The following is a 17097-nucleotide window of genomic DNA, read 5'->3' as shown; positions in this document are numbered from 1 at the left end:
ACGCATCATGATGCATGCAGTGCACGACGAGGATAAAAGTGCACCAATGCCGCCGTGCACTGAAACTCCGCTCCGAGCTGATATTGCCTTTCCCGGCACAAAGAAAATGTGAATTCGCGTGTCATCAAGCGCACGAAGAATAGAAGCTTGATCGGATTTAATAACGTGGTGGAGAATGCTTTCGGTTTCTGGCCGACAATCAGCTTGTCTTGTGCACTACACACGGGGAAAAACAAGTTCAGTTTAACCAGCGATTCACGCTGACGAGTTTTCTGAACCACAAATGAAACGGGAGCCTTTTATCAAATGTGTTTTGCTTCCTCACACTTCAGCATTCACTGGCCAGAATCAGATAAAAGATCAGACAAAGATGTCCGCACAAAATGGAACAAAAGTTAAAATTCAACATATTGGAATCTCCCGCCGTCTTGATACGACATGGATCATAATCAAACAAAAACAGTGCGGAGATTAACAGATACACAAAACCATGAGCAAATGCAATCAGACAAGCTTGTTTCAACGTGCTTGCTTGGAAAGCATAAAGCAGGTGCACCACAAATACTAATTAACCGAAGCAAGTCGCTGTGTTTCCCTCATACCAGTCGGCTAATTGTGTCCAGAGACCAGACAACAACAGAGAGAATTTTGAGAATTTAAGGATTAACATCTACTAATTGTTGTGTCCACTTCCCGGTTGATTGGTGCATGCAATCGAAAGGCTCGACCGGGGCGTGAAGCATACAAACTGGAAGAACCTACAGCAAGCCCATTCCTCCATCTCAGTAACCGGAACACAATTCTAGGTACCTGTGGAGTAAACAATGACATTAGTCAAACCATTTTGAACTATTCATCCATCGAAAAGACGTTGAAGTTATGCAACCTCACAATTTCTTATGATACAAACAGTAATCATTAGCTTCATCATAAAGAAATTGTACCAAAAACAGCAAGGTTGAATCATCACAGCATTGCTGGAAAAGAACCAGCAACGGAAACAGGGATTATCAGTAGGTAAATTGTGCTGTAGTGGCACACTTTCAACTTCTACTGTTGGCACATTCTCAAGTATTTTCGCCACATTCTCTCAGTAAAGGTAAAAAGAGCAATGGTGCAAATACCTCATACAGAGGCAAATGCTGAACCATCTACCTTACCAAATCATTCGGAATATTCTCTATTATCATGGACATATGATTGGCTCATGGAGTAGAAAAGCAGAAACATCTGGTCGGTAGCTAATAAGCATTTTTTAAGAAGGCATGAGCTAGGTAATCACTAACAAATTAGATTTAGTATAATTTATCTTGTAAAATCCTCAAGCAAGGGATCATGCATCATTTTATTAATTAATATTCCCTTCAATACAAAATACAGGCCACCATTTTACACTTTCATGGCATAAGAAACAAAACTTTTGAGCAGAAACTGTATGGGAGGCCCCGACAGTAAATTAAAAAGAGTTTTGTTTACATGAGAGAGGATATATATACATGGGCAGGGAGAACAGAAGGGGAGAGGGCACAGGGAGAAGAAAAATATAGCAGGCTAATCAATGAATTAGTGAAAAATCCCCTTCTTTGATCTAGCTTCGTCACTATCCCAGACCCTATTTATCTCCTGCGATCTCGATCTCAAGTCCTGGCTAGCCAGCAGCAAAGCTAGCTGACATGCTAGAGGGAGAACAGCCCACACTACCAAAAGCAATCTATTTGGTAATCGAGAAATAGTAGCAAAAAGATGAGCAATATATTTTTTCGCACAAACATTTCAGATACGTGAACTTACATGCAGAAGATATGCTTACCTGCTCAACCAAAAAACATAATAGCATATCTACCCAAACAATCATCTTATGTATTGTGCAGAAGTAGCGGATAGGCTTGTATGGTGGTGTCGGGTAAACTCGGCATGTAAATAATGTTGTAACTGTGGATTTGGGATTCTTCCCGCTTCTTCTTTAATGAATGATACGCACACTCGTGCGTATTCGAGAAAATATTGTGCAAAAGTTCAGCTCCATCCTGTCCACCACCAATGCTGGTGCCTACTACCATAAGAAGTCAAACACTGTATCTACCAAAGACATTCCTACGGAAAGCCAAACAGTGAAATCGATACGAGTAGGCGTCACTGAAGATATTTAGTTAAACTCACATGTGTAATTTCAGAAAAACAACTAAGGGCCTCTTCAGTTCAAAGGAATTTTGAAGGATTCTACTACAAAAAATAGCCTGCGAAGCTCATAGGAATGGAAAGTTGGGAACCACAGGACCTTTTCCTATCATCTACTTTGCATGCAATTCCAAAGGAAAATGTCCAGTGGTTCCAACCTCTTGGAAACTTTCTTCATTTCAGTGACAAATATGGCACCCACCTAACCCTTCAGATAAGTTCCTGGCTTTTCCCCTAGGGCACAACCAAACATCATCGAGTAGACATTTATGTGCTCTCAATTTCTGTAGGCTTCTTAGCAAGATCAGTAGAGGTAATGATACTGAATTACACAAACAGGCTTTAATAAGCTTCCAAATGTACTTATTGAGCTATGCGTTTGATGTTTTAGTCAGTTCAAGCTAGTTTTTAGGTACCACACAGCCTAGTGATAATAAAAATTAATAATGTTGGAATATTCAAAACAACAACATCCCTCCCTAAACTAGGTACCGCTGACAAATATTTTTCCAGTTCATAACCATATATAACATAAAACACCACCACACAAGCATACGGACAGAACACTACAGCACAACATCACTATACTTCAAAGGCATGCTATTACCTGCAGAATAGACACTTTCGAATTGATGATGATAAAAACCTTTGCCAATCCCATGAAATTTCTTGAATTGCAATGACTCAAGCTGCAGCATGATGACACTTTCATCACCTCTAGTCAGGAACACCACATTATTGTACTCAGCAAGCCCATGTATTCTCGGGGGCACTCTCTTCTTCTCTGGATTCAGGGAAAGTAGCTTGTCCAGTTCAATAGTTCTTCCCATCCCCCATAATGAAAGACCATCACAATCAACCTTCCTCTTCCATAATTGGGCGGTGAAGCCTGACACGGAGAGTAAACCTAGCCCACCACCCTCGGCCTGCATAACAGTGAAGCTACTCTCCTCGCCAACTGGCACTTGTATCACAGATAAACTCTGCCTCTCCAAATTAAACTCGAGAATAGCACAAAAACACCCAGCAAGGCGCCAGTAGAAGGAATTTCCAACCAACACGGCTGACATGCCCGCACAATAAACCGATGATGGAATTGGTATTAAGATAAGATTACCCCAGCCGCCTGTCTCTGACGAGTAAACGCAGGCGAGCACTCGCAAATGCTCTTCATCCCATATGACCTGTACCAGGACCACCTGGAAGTGGTCCACCTCGCCAGCAGCACGAAGCACCGCCCCATGAATCGGGTATGTGTCGAACCATGGGGGAAAGGAGATGTGGTGCTGGTCGCCGGTGACGGGGTCCCACACCAGGACTTGCTTCCGTGAATTGTTGGAGATGAGCACAAGGCCATTGCGGCAGCCGAGGAGACAGAAGCGGTTGCCCTCGTCGAGCTGCAAGGAGAAGCGCCTGGCGGGGACACGATCTGGGGAATCCATGGTAGGTGTGAAGGAGACGCCTCCCCGGTCTAGGACGAAGCAGCCGAGGAGGGGAGGGCTGCGTCGGTGGCGGCGGCGGAAGCGGCGCACGAAGCCGGGGTCTGATACGAGGAGGCGCCAGCGCTTGCAGACGGCGGATGCGCGGGGAAGGGAGGACGGCAGCGGGGGGAGGCAGAGGAGGATCTCGGAGAGAAGGTTTTCGTCTTCCAGCGGCGGCGCCGCCGCCGGCGACATCTCGCCCATCTCACCTCGTGCGTGGAATTTTTTTTTTTTTTGCAACTTCGTGCGCGGAGGTGCCGGAGTCGGATCAGACGACACAATGTGAAAGCCTGCACAGGTAGCCTGCACGTGAAAGCCCACGAACACATCGGATGCTCAGCAAGACGCCAATATGGCCCAGCAAGAGTTTCATCAGCAACAAAAAAAAAGAGGCATCCTTTTGCAATGGATGAAAGGTGTCGGTCACTGAAATACTGAATCTTGTTCTAGAAAAAAACTAAGGGCGAGAGAACAATTTTCTCTATATACAAGTGTTCACCCTTCTCACCGCTTGGAATAAGGGAAACGCTTGTGGTCATCCGGTGGATGAAGTTGCTCGTGTCGACCGCCTCTGCGGCTGTCAGATCTATTTTTGATCAGACGGCTCACAGCCATCTTCACCCTTTTACAACTTAGCCTATGTTGCAATCTATTTGACCGCAACAAGCGGCTTGTTGCAAACCCCAAGCCGCCACCCATTTGTTCCCGTCGCACTGGATCCCGAGCGCCGCCACGCTGCGCCGTGCTCACGCTGTTGTTCCACGTCGCCGGTGAGACCCCGTTCGTCCGCCTCCTCTTCTTCTCTTGATGGAGAAGCGGCCGCATCGGCCATGGCCAGCAACACACACGACCAGGTGGACTCGCGCATGCGTTGCGCTGCATTGGCGCGGCTGCGGTTGGGGGCGCACACGCACGACGCGGAGTGAGGTAGGAAGGGGCCAGCCCGACCTTGAGCTTGCCCATGGTCATCGCCATGGTGGTCGGGTACTCGGGTTCAAACGTGTTCATGTTGTTTTGCAAAAAAAAAACCCTGAAATACCAACTATGTTGCACAAGTGGTGTTGAACAAGCGGCGTTGTTGCAGAATGCCGACTGTGCCAGTACGTCATGCGTTTGGAGAAGAATTTAGGGAAGAGGAGGTTTTGCAACAAGTGTCTTGCTGCAGAAAATCAAAGAAGATGAGGTTTTGCGGAGAAGATGTGATTTTGCAGCAGGGGTCTTGTTACAGGAAATTAGAGAAGATAAGATCTTGCAACAGGGGTCTTGTTGCAGAAAATTAAGAAAGAAGAAATCTTGCAACAAGGGTCTTGTTGTAGGAAATTAAAGAAGAGAAACATATAGCTCGTATCACATAATTGGATGGCTTGTGCCGGCCGATCTTTTAAAAAGATCAGCCGGCTGACGCATAGCACGCCCCTTGGCATAAACTATCTCGGAAAACATCGACAACTCAAAAAAAGTGTTCACCCTTCTCTCGTCACAAATTTGAAATATGCTTCGGATCCTTATTATTTTAGAAGTGTAGCAAAGCTTTACTTCCTATATTTTTTGTGTTATTTCTTGTGTTGCAAGCCTCGTGCCGCATATGTCCGCTCGTAATAAAAAACGGAGAAACCAGTTCAATCTTGATCATGGCGTTAGTTAAGTTTTGTACTGGTTCGTGGCTTTACGAAAAAGGGTTTCTCCCCATTATATAAAACACCAATACCGAACAAGCCGAGAGCCAGACGATACAAACACACACACCACACCACACCACACACACCCAAAGCTAGATACAAGGACACTGATAACAGCAACACTACCCCAACAAACTCCTAGTAAACATCAGATGAAACACCAAGCACTACTACGAAGTCGTCGGGGCTCTCAACTATGCAGACCACCGCGAAGAGGAGAAGTTGTATATGACAAGCAATGGGCTTCAAGGCGTCACCTTCAGCAAGAGAACGACACCGAGCGTCACCACCGCCCAATCCAAGGATTAGGGTTTCCTCCGGAGCACCACGGCGACAAATGAGATGCCGCGGCGGCGCCTTCAAGAAGGGGACGACGCTAGAACGCCGTCGACGCCGGCCTGGCAAGACAGAGCGGGTTTTCACCCCGGCCAACACTCACCGTCACCGGATTGGGTTACGGACAACCGCAACACCGCCACTGAACGACACACCTCGGTCAACATGCCGCCTACACGGCCATGGTGACCAGACAGCGCCCGAGCCGCGTGCTCCGCCCAAGAGCACTCCGGCTTCCACCAACCAGGTTGCCGCCACAGCATCCGAGCCCCACCCTCATCCATGGAAACACCACACAGACACGGCCGACCGGAATGGTGCAGAAGGTCTCCCTCCCACCCCAAAGTCGACACCTTGACATGGTAGGTGTCCTCGGCGGCCAGATCTGGGCCAGTGGAACTCCGGCAGCCACCCGAAGCAGCCGCCGGATGCAACGAAGGGGGCACCCCGCCCCTTACCGAAGTCCCCTGCCACCTCCGGCAGGCCTTGCGCGCACCCACACCGACCATGCAGCCACCCTGGCCTGACGAGCCCATAGCGAATCCAGAGAAGGAGGTAGCTCACCCAAGTCCATCGTAGACGAACCACCGCCGGAGCATGACCCGTCGTCGCCGCAGGAAGACCAGGCCGACCACGAGGCTGCAACCATGCCGCTGCAAAGCCCCACCACGCCGAGCCCCGGATGGGCCTCCCCCGCTACCCGGCGACGCCCGCCGCCACCAGAGACCAGATCCTCCCGGAGCTGGCCCGAGACGTGTCGGCCCACCACCACCCAATCCGGCCTTGCCGCGGCCGCCGCGCTGCAAACGCACGCCCAGCCGCCGTCGAGATGCCACCAGGCTGCACCGCCGTGCCGCTGTCCCCTGCCGTATGATAGCGCCCCCAGACAAGCAGCCGCCCCGCGCCGGCCGTGGATCTCGTGCGGAGTGGAGAAGGATTTCTTCCATAATGTGATTAAATTTAGAGAAAAGTGTATTTTTTTCATCCCTCAACTCTTGTCGAAGTCTAAATTTAGTCCCTCGGCTTTAAAACCGGACAACTTGTACCCTCAACTCTTGAAACCAGACAAGTTTGGTCCCTTGTCTCGGTTGACCCCGTATTGCTGCTGACTCAGCATGGGTTTTGACCCACTCTTCGTCCATGTGGGGGTATTTGTCTCTCCTACCTTTCTCCTTCTCACATTAGATTAATGAGACACTTCATCAAACACCTAGCATGCACTGTGTGCCGTCTACGGCCAGACCATGGTGGCTGCTCCCGTGGCTTTTTCTGCTGTATTATTGACCCAAACAAATATTTCAAATAGTATTAGCCAACTCGTCAAATCCTTTAGTGTCAAAGCAAAAGAAAAAAGTGTCCCAGTTGCAGAATAGACACGCAGGCAGCTGTAGTCCAACATTTACTAGCCAGAATCAGATAAAATTTCAACAAAGAGACCCACACAAAATCGGACATAAGCATAAATTCAACATCAAAATCTTAATTAACCGGGCAATTCTCTTCTGCTTAATTAATCAATGAGGCAAATCTTTTGCCTCCGTTTCAAAAAAATACCATCAGTCAGACAAGATTGCTTCAACACGTTTTGCTAGCAGAGCATAAAGCAGATGTAAAACAAATACTAATTAACCGAAGCAAGTCACTGTTTTCATCATGCCAGTTAGCTAACTGTGTCCAGAGATAGGATAAGAACAGACTTCCCAGTTGATTAATGCATGCATTGCATAGGGTCGATCTAGTGTGAAGCATACAAAATGGAAGAACCTACAGCAAACTAGCCCATTCCTCCATCTCAGTAACTGGGACAATTCTAGGTACCTGTGGGGCAATGAATGTTACTACTCAAACCATTTTGTACTATTCATCCATGGAAAGACGTTATAGTTATGCAAACCTCCCCATTTTTTGTGATTCAAACAGTAAACACATTAGCTTCACCATAAGGAAATTGTACCAAAAACACCAAAGCTGAATCATCTCAGCATTGATGGGGAAAACCAGCAATAGAAACAAAGGTTATCAGTAGGTAATTTGTAGCGTAGGGGCATACTTTGAACTTCTGCTGTTAACACATTTTTGATTATGTCACCATCTACTCTCTGTAGAGACTAAGAGACAAATGGCATACTGAAATACCTCCCATGGAGGCAAACGTTCAACAATCTACCTTACCAAATACTCCCTCTGTCCCACAATGTAAGACATTTTTACAAGCTACAAGCTAGCTTGTAAAAATGTCTTACATTGTCGGACAGAGGGAGTAATTTGGAATATTCTTTATTATCATGGACCTATAGGGTGGAAAACAGAAACATTTGTTTATAGCTCATAGGCATATATTTTTTGAAATGCACGAGCTAGGTAATCACTAGCGAATTGACAACTTTGAGAACTCCTTTTTGCAATATGTGGCATTAAGAACAACACTCTGCACTCCTTCAGTTGTATTATCCTACTAATAATAAAATTCGTAATTCGTGATGAAAGGAGTTTCCATGATAAATCTAGTCTTACCACTTTGCTCACGTGTTAGTATAAAGTCTCCTATGGTGGCTAAATTGAAGAAACAAGACTGCACACAACGTTAGCTACATCCTAATGCTAAATTTCATTGTTCAGCTTCCAAGTTTCAACTGTTATATATCTAACTTGAGAAACAACTGCACGTCTGCACTGCAGCTATGCCAAGCACTATAATTATAGAGTTCTTACACATATCAATAGGCACTTAGGCAGTCAACAATGAAATTTGGTTCAATTATTATGCACAGAATTTGACAATGTTTGCAACATAAGCAGAACTTGTGACATAAACAACATTAAACCAGAAATCGCAAGGAATTTTTCCCAGATCATAAGAATTACATAAACACCACACAAGCATGTGGAGAGAACACTACATAACGTCATTGCTATATGTTGATGTCACCAAGCAGCAAAAGAATAATTGATAGTACAACACTAAAAATTGTTGGCTTGACATGAAAGGATGTGAAAGGCATTCCAGCAACCAATTATAAAAAAACAACTTGGTTTTGTTATACCAGCAGTGTAAAGGCATGCTGCCTGCATAGTTTCCAGTTCATAACTATTACGTACATAAAACCTACAATCCTCAGGACAAAACACTACAGCACAACATCACTATATGTTGAAGAGATCATCAAACATCAAAATAATCAATTAATACGTGGTACTATTTAAAATTGATAGGTTAGCACGAAAGGATCTTATAGCATTCCATCAACCAATTATCAAAATCAACCTGGTTTAGTGATAATCATAGTGTTAAAGGCATGCTATTACCTGCAGTGTAGACACTTTCGAATGGATAATAGTAAAGCCAGTTGCAGGACGTGAAGTTTCTTGAATTGCAATGGTTCAAGCTCGACCATGAATACACCATCAACCGCCGACAGGAAGACCACATTATTTTCCTCTGCACACCCTAGTATTGTTAGGGTCCCTTTCTCCTTCATTGAATGTAGGGAAAGTAACTTGTCCAGTTCAATAGTCGTTCCCATTGCCCATGATGCAACACCATCACAACCAGCCTCCCTCTTCCATAACCGGGCGTTGCAGCCTGTTAAAATTATTAGACCCAGCCCACCATCATCTGCCTGCGTAAGCGCGAAGTCGCTGTACCTTTCAAACATATCCACTGGCACTTCTATCACAGCTAAACTGTGCCTCTCCAAATTAAATTCGAGAATTCCAACAAAATCCCCATCAATCAGCCAGTAAAGGGAACTCCCAACCAGCACAGAAGACGTTCCCGTAAAATACAAGGTGAAAGTACCCTTGGATTGAACAGACATGGAGGTGAGATTACCCCATACGCCGGTCTCTGACGAGTAAACACAGGCTAGCTTTCGCGTATGTTGTTTGGCGACTCCGACAGCCTCTACCAAGACCACCTGGAAGTGATCCACCTCGCCGGCAGCACGAAGCACCGCCCCGTGCATCGGGTTTTCATTCACGTTGAACCCTGGGGGAACGGCAATGCGGTGCTGATCGCCGGTGACGGGGTCCCACACCAGGACTAGTTTCCGTGATCTGTGGAAGACGAGCGCGAGGCCATGGCGGCAGCCGAGGAACCAGAAGCGATGGCTATCGTCGAGCTGCAAGGAGAAGCGCCCGGCGGGGACACGATCGGGGGAATCCATGGTAGGTGCGTAGGAGATGCCTCGGCTGTGGTGGATGAAGCAACCGAGGAAGGGAGGGCTAGGTCGGTGGCGGCGGTGGAAGCGGAGGGCGAAGTCGGGGTCGGAGACAACGAGGAGCCAGCGCTTGCAGACGGCGGATGCGCGGGGAAGGGAGGACGGGTGCGGAGAGAGCCGGAGAAGGATCTCGGGGAGTAGGTTTTCGTCGTCCAGCGGCGCCGCCGCCGGCGACATCTCTGTGCGCTGACGGAGCGGAATCAGACGCCACAATGTGAAGTACAGGTAGCCTGCGAGCGAAAGCCCACGAACACATCGGATGATCAGCTGGGGTTTATAGCTCTGAATGGGCTCCATTATGGCCCAGGAAGAGTTGTGGCCTAGAAAGAGTTTCAGCAAGGGAATCGACTAAATAAAACGCAAGGGAAACTAATGGCCTGATTTTTTTTTTGCAAAAGAACTAATGGCCTGATTATTGATGATCCGATTCAAATGGAGTCCATGGTAACCGAGTTTTATTCAAACCTTTTTCAGTCAGAAGAGATTACAAACGTGCAGAGGGTCATTGATACGGTTCCTACTAAAGTCACTGATGCCATGAACGCAAACCCTTCCAGTCTAACACAATTTCACTCGTATCAGTCTTTGTAATGTCCTTTACAAGATCACCTCTAGTGTCGTTGCAAACCGTCTAAAGCAAATTTTGCCAGAAATTATCTTTGAAGAGCAGTCTGTCTTTGTGCGAGGGTGCCTCATCACTGATAATATTATCTAAGTTTATGAGAGTTTGCATTTCATTAAACGAAACAAAGCAAAGAAACATTGGCTTTGCGTTCTAAAACTGGATATGGTGAAGGCGTATGACTGTATTGAGTGGTCCTATTTGGAAGCAATCATGAAAAAAATGGGCTTCAACCATCACTGGATATTTGTGGACATGGGAATGGTCAGCTCCGTTTCTTTTTCAGTGACGTTTAATGGTAGAAAACTAGATGAGTTTAAACCTTCAATAGGTATCAAACAGGAAGATCCTCTTTCACCCTATGTCTTTTTGCTTGCAGCAGAGGGCATTTCGTGCCTACTAAAAGCTAATGTTCAGTCATCCAATTTGAGTGAAATTAAAGTGGCAGAAGAAGCTATCTCGGTATTGAGCCATTTACTTTTACAGATGACAGACTGCTGTTTTTTAGAGCAAGTTGTGAGGGGCCGGAAGAATTATCAACCGTCTGGATATTTATTGCAAGGCTTCGGGTCAGAAGATCAACCTTGATAAACCTTCATTTTTCTTTATCAAGGTTGTCCTGAATCTTTCAGAATCGAGGTAAAATTGCCTCTGAATATTACAAATGAATCCTTGAGCGACAAGTATTTACGCTTGCCTCTCATCAACTTGAATACAATTCTAGATACATGTGGACAAACAATCAGGGTCACTAGTCAACCCAATTTTGTGCTATTCATCCACGGAAAAAGCCATTAAAGTAACACAACTGCACATTTTATTTTATGATTCAAACTGTAATTTTTTTTGCGGGAAGATTCAAATAGTAAATATTAGCTTAAACATTCTCGAAATTGTACAAAAAAAACCTCCAAAGCTAAATCATTTCAGCATTATTGGGAAAAAAGACAAGCAATAGGAAGAGTGGATGTGGAAGACAGTTAGTTTGTAGTCCATGATCTAGTAGAATCTACATGATCAATGGTTCAAATACCTCAGAGGCAAATACTAAACATCTAGTTTATCAAAGAATTTGAATTATTATTCGTAATCATGGGCATCGAGAGGCTCATGGAGTAGGAGAAAGGGAAGCATCTGGTTTCTAGCTGAAGGGCATATATATGTTGATACTACCTTGGTCCAAAATTTTAGTCAAATTTCTAAAACTCTGCACGGTATCAAAACAAAATTTTGACCACCTCTCTTAGTGATAATATGTTCCGATCTGGAATAGATCTTTTTCACAACGTCAGCCATGAAAGCATCAAAAGCATGCTCAGTTTCCCTGCCTACGATATGCAGCGATCACGCACTTAAATCTTCTAGTGCATTAGTTTATTACCATGATGAAAGATTGGTCAGTAACTAATGGTGGATTGACCTGAGTGAATTGGTCAAACAGGCAACTTCAATACTCAGTATTAATTCTTTGGCTGAAGAATTGTGTGTTGTTTAAACAAGATGCATTGCTCGTGGCTTGAGAGAGCGATATCTCCACAAAATCCTTGACGGCATGGACGACAAGGATAAAAAAGGTTTCATGATTTGGCTGGTAGAATTGGAGGGAAACAACAATCTCCTGATCGCGTCAGAGTGCTGCCAGGGAGGAAGCTGATTCTGGTGGCGAATCAATGTCATGATCAAGACATACAGAAATTGATCAACTGAATAGTGTCAGCAACGGTATTGTCAAGAATAGAGGAAATCGAAGGACTTGAACTACTCAATATAAACTAGAGCGAGTGCCTAGTAGGCAGTGGTCCCCATGATAAACTCGCCATACTTGCGTAGAAATGCTCTATGTTCCCTTTCGAGTGGTCGTTCAATATATCAGCAAAGTTCAAAAAAAGCTAGGCGTTAATTGTGTGTCTTGCCACCGCCTTGCACTTTTTTGACCAAACCGCACATTAAGCACTAGCCATTTTGCTATCACCTAGAGCCTAGGCGCACCTTTTTTAACTAAGTATATCAGTACAGAACATTTGAAACATGCATGCATGGCATTCCTGCCATTGCTGGTCAAAACGCTGGCTATGCAGTAATAAATGGCACCAGGAAGGCAGGTGTAATCCAACATTTATTAGCCAAAATCAGATGAAAATTCAACAAAAAACCCGCACACAAAATATAAATAAGCAGAAATAAGACGTCAAATCTCCTGGCCTAATACAACATGAAAACATAATGAAACAGAAACAGAGAACATGACCACACACACACACACACACACATATGATGTAAGCAAAAGACGATCATACAGGCAAGCTAGCTTGGAAAGCATAAAACAAATATATCATAAATGCCAATTAACCAAAGCAAGTATGTATCTTCATCAAGACAGTTGTCTAATTGTATCCAGAAATAAGATAACAGAGGGATGTTAGCAATGGACAATAAATCCTATGGTTCCACTTCCCAGTTGACAAGAAACCCATATCAAAGAAGCCAATTCCTGCATATCAGCAGCCACAATACAATCTAGGTACCTGTGGAGCAACCAATGTCATTAGTCAAACCATTTTGAACTATTCATCCATGGAGAAGACGTTAAAGTTATGCAGCCTCAGTTATTTTTAATGATTCAAACAGTAAACATTAGCTTTGCCATAAGGAAATTGCACCAAAATTGCCAAAGTTGAATCATCTTAGCATTGTTGAAAAAAAAAACAGTAATATAAACAGAGAATATCAGTAGCTAATTAGTAACGACCCTTTAGTCCCCGTTCCAGAACCGGGACTAAAGGCCCTCCACGTAGCCGCTGCCTGGAGGTCCACCTTTAGTCCCGGTTGGTAACACCCCTCATCACTGCTCAATTTAACCTTTAATCTCTAATCACCCCTCATCATTCCAAATCATCTAACTTCCCAGACAGTCACCCATCCTCTCACTACTCCAGCCTGAGCACGCTTAACTTCTGGGTTCTATTCTCCCTCGTTTCCAAGTCTGCACTTTTTGTTTTCCTGACAATAGTAAGATGTCATTCCTATTAACCCTCAGGAATTTAGCTTGAGCATGAAGTCACACATTTCACTGTTTGAGTCTGAAACTATTGTTCTAAAAAACAATAATTATTTAGTAACACTAATATTTCTTGAATAAGTAGTTTGACCATCGTTTGACCAGATTTGACCAAAATTTAAAAAAACTGAAACAATTATTTAGTAACACTAATATTTCTTGAATAATTAGTTTGACCATTGTTTGACCACAGTTTGACCAGATTTGACCAAAATTCAAAAAAACTGAAATAATTATTTAGTAACACTAATATTCTTGAATAATTATTTAGTAACACTAATATTCTTGAATAATTATTTAGTAACACTAATACTTCTTGAATAAGTAGTTTGACCATAGTTTGACCAGATTTAACAAAAATAAAACAAACAGAAATTTGAGCATAACTTTTTTTCCGTTTAGAATTTGAGGATTCTAAAAATTTGCAAACAGGCCATAGGCCGTCAAAATCGGATGCGGATTTTCATGCTGAACATTTTGATATATTATACGTTTTTTTTTGACATCGTATGCAAAAGTTATAGCCGTTTTACATTTTCCCTACACTTTTTGCAAAACATGTCCAAATTTAAGTTTTTTAATTTTCCTAACTAGTACATGTAGTAACATAACTACATCTGGAAGGATTTTAATTTTTGAAGTTTTTATCATTTTCTTTTGCTTTTTACAAAACTGAAAAGGCGATCGGGGGGGGGGGGGGGGGGAGGGGGTAGAGTTTGAAAATGGGACCTTTAGTACCGGTTCGTGCCATGAACCGGTACTAATGCCTCAAACCCCATTAGTACCGGTTGGTGGCTCGAACCGGGACTAAAGGTCTAACCTTTAGTACCGGTTGGTGCCACGAACCGGTACTAATGGGCATCGCACCCTTTAGTCCCGGTTCGTGGCACCAACTGAGACTAAAGGTCCCATTTGAACCGGGACTAATGCCTGTACGGTGCCCTAGCCGCTAGCATTAGTCCCGGTTCGTAATGCAACCGGGATTAATCTCTTTTCTGGCCGAACCAAAGCCCTGTTTTCTACTAGTGTTAGCACATTCTCCGTTATTTTCGCCATCTTTTCATGGTAGAGGCTAAGAATGGTTCAAATAACTCCCATAGAGGCAAATGCTGAAACACTTACCTTACCAAATCATTTGGAATATTATTTATTATTATGGACTCATGGAGTAGAAAAGCAGAAACATTAGGTTTCTAGCTCATATGTAAATAATTGAAATTTATCAAATTCATCCAGCAGAATCCTCAAAACGGGATATTATTAATTAATACTTCCTTTGTTACAAAAGAGATGTTGTTTTTTACACTGCATGACATAAAAAGAACACTATGAGCACTCCTTATTATGTTACTAAAAGGAAAATCTGTAACTCATGATGAAAGCAGTTTAGTGAGAAATCTAGTCTTATAACTTTGCCCATGTGTTCAGTATAAAGTCTCCTATGATGGTCAAATTGAAGAAATTATACTGCACGGTGCACACGACAAATAGCTTGAGTCTACAGCTATATTTCATTCAGCCTCCAAATTTCAGCTGTTATATATCGATCTTAAGAAAAGAAAAAAAAACTGCAATGTAGCTATGCACTAGCACTATAATTATATCATTCTTGCATATGTAATGAAGTTTAGGTCAATTATTATACAAAGAATTTGCCGATCTTTGCTACAGAAGCAGAACTTGTGACATAAACTAAACTAAACAAGACACTAGAAGGAAATTTTTCCCCAGACCATAAGAATTACTTAAACAAACACAAGCATGGGAGAAGATATTCAGGTGGCGGAGGGGCTCCCCCTCCCCCCCCCACCTGAAAAAAAAAACATGGGAGAAGAACAATACAAAACGCAATTGCTACATGTTAAGGTCAACAATCAGCAAAAGAATAATTGATAGTACAACACTACTTAAAGTTGCTGGCTTAACATGAAAGGATGTGAAAGGCTATCATCAACTAACTGTCAAAAAACAACTTGGTTTTGTTATACTGGCAGTGTAAAGGCTATTACCTGCGTATTTTTCCAGTTCATAACCAATACATAAAACGCAACCACACAAGCATCAGGGCAGAACACTATAGCACAACATCATTATATATTGAAGAGATCATCAAACATCAAAATAAACAATTAATATGTGGCACTATTTAAAATTGTTAGGTTGGCACGAAAGGGTGCGAATGGCATTCCATCAGTGTAAAGGCATGCTATTACCTGCAGCATAGACACTTTCGAATGCATGGTCATGATAATAAAAAGTGTTGTCAATCATGCAACGTTCCTTGGATTGCAATGACTCAAGCTGTACCATGATGACACCATCACCGGCCGTCAGGAACACCACATTATTTTCCTCTGCAAATCCTATTATGAATGGGTGTGCAACCTCCCCTGAATTCGGGAAAAGTAGCTTATCCAGTTCAGTAGTTCTTCCCATCCCCCATGATGCAACACCATCACAATCAGTCTTGCTCTTCCATAATTGAGCGGTGAAGTGTGACAAGGAGAGTAAACCTAGCCCACCACCCTCAGCCCGCATAACAGTGAATTCATCCTCTTTATCAACTGGCACTTCTATCACAGCTAAGCTCTGCCTCTCCAAATCAAACTCGAGAATAGCACAAAACTTCCCAGCAATACGCCAGTAAAAGAAATTCCCAACCAACACGGCTGGCATGCCCGTACAATAAGCCGAGGAATGAGTTGGTGTTAGGTAATAAGATTACCCTATCGGCCGGTCTCTGACGAATAAACGCAGGCGATCACTCTGAAATGATCTTCATCAACTATGTCCTGTAGCAGCACCACCTGGAAGTGACCCACCTCGCCGGCGGCACGAAGCAACGCCCCATGAATCGAGTTGGTAATCCCGTGAAGCCTTGGGGGAAAGGCGATGTGGTGCTGGTCGCCGGTGACGGGGTCCCACACCAGGATTTGCTTCCGTGAATCGTTGGAGATGAGCACAAGGCCATGGCGGCAGCCGAGGAGACAGAAGCGGTAGCCGTCGTCGAGCTGCAAGGAGAAACGCCCGGGGGCGGCACGATCCGGGGAATCCATGGTAGGTGTGAAGGAGACGCCTCCCCGGTGTGGGACGAAGCAGCCGAGGAAGGGAGGGCTGCGTCGGTGGCGGCGGCGGAAGCGGCGCACGAAGCCGGGGTCTGATACGAGGAGGCGCCAGCGCTTGCAGACGGCAGATGCACGGGGAAGGGAGGACGGCAGCGGGGAGAGGCGGAGGAGGATCTCTGAGAGTAGGTTTTCGTCCTCCAGCGGCGCCGCCGCCGGCGACATGTCGCCCATCTCGTGCGGGGAAGTGCTGGAGTCGGATCAGACGCCACAATGTCATCAAAGCCTGCACATGTAGCCTCCGAGTGAAAGCCCACGAACACATCAGATGCTCAGCTGGGCTATAGCGGTCTCTATACGGGCACCAATATGGCCCAGCAAGAGTTTCAGCAAGGAGTCTTCCTTTTGCAATGATGGATGGAAGGTGTCCGTCACTGAAATAATGAATCTTGTTCTGAAAA

General features: G+C 44.5%; 3 protein-coding genes across 4 annotated transcripts; all 3 read right to left on the bottom strand.

Moving 5' to 3' along the window:
* Positions 1 to 395: 395 nt before the first annotated feature.
* On the bottom strand, positions 396 to 3888 carry LOC109750897 (putative F-box/kelch-repeat protein At1g15680). Of its 2 annotated transcripts, XM_045229629.2 has the most exons (3): positions 2786 to 3888; positions 1811 to 2050; positions 396 to 810 (listed from the first exon to the last, which is right to left on the bottom strand). In XM_045229629.2, the coding sequence occupies exons 1-2, from the start codon at positions 3861 to 3863 to the stop codon at positions 1857 to 1859; spliced, it is 1272 nt and encodes a 423-aa protein (XP_045085564.1). In that variant the 5' UTR covers positions 3864 to 3888; the 3' UTR covers positions 396 to 810; positions 1811 to 1856. The 2 variants fall into 2 exon arrangements, with proteins under 2 accessions (XP_045085564.1, XP_020165407.3); XM_020309818.4 differs by lacking the exon at positions 1811 to 2050.
* A 5088-nt stretch (positions 3889 to 8976) lies between these two features.
* LOC109750896 (F-box protein At5g03970-like) lies at positions 8977 to 10191 on the bottom strand. The gene has a single exon (XM_020309817.4). The coding sequence runs from the start codon at positions 10189 to 10191 to the stop codon at positions 8977 to 8979; it is 1215 nt and encodes a 404-aa protein (XP_020165406.4).
* A 6109-nt stretch (positions 10192 to 16300) lies between these two features.
* LOC109750895 (uncharacterized) lies at positions 16301 to 16870 on the bottom strand. The gene has a single exon (XM_020309816.1). It carries the CDS (start codon positions 16868 to 16870, stop codon positions 16301 to 16303), a length of 570 nt encoding a protein of 189 aa, XP_020165405.1.
* Between the last annotated feature and the right edge of the window lie 227 nt (positions 16871 to 17097).

This window comes from Aegilops tauschii, chromosome 6 (genome assembly GCF_002575655.3).
Source record: "Aegilops tauschii subsp. strangulata cultivar AL8/78 chromosome 6, Aet v6.0, whole genome shotgun sequence".
Taxonomy (NCBI): domain Eukaryota; kingdom Viridiplantae; phylum Streptophyta; class Magnoliopsida; order Poales; family Poaceae; genus Aegilops; species Aegilops tauschii.
Note: the sequence above shows the minus strand (reverse complement) of the source record. Positions and strands in the feature narration are given on the sequence as shown.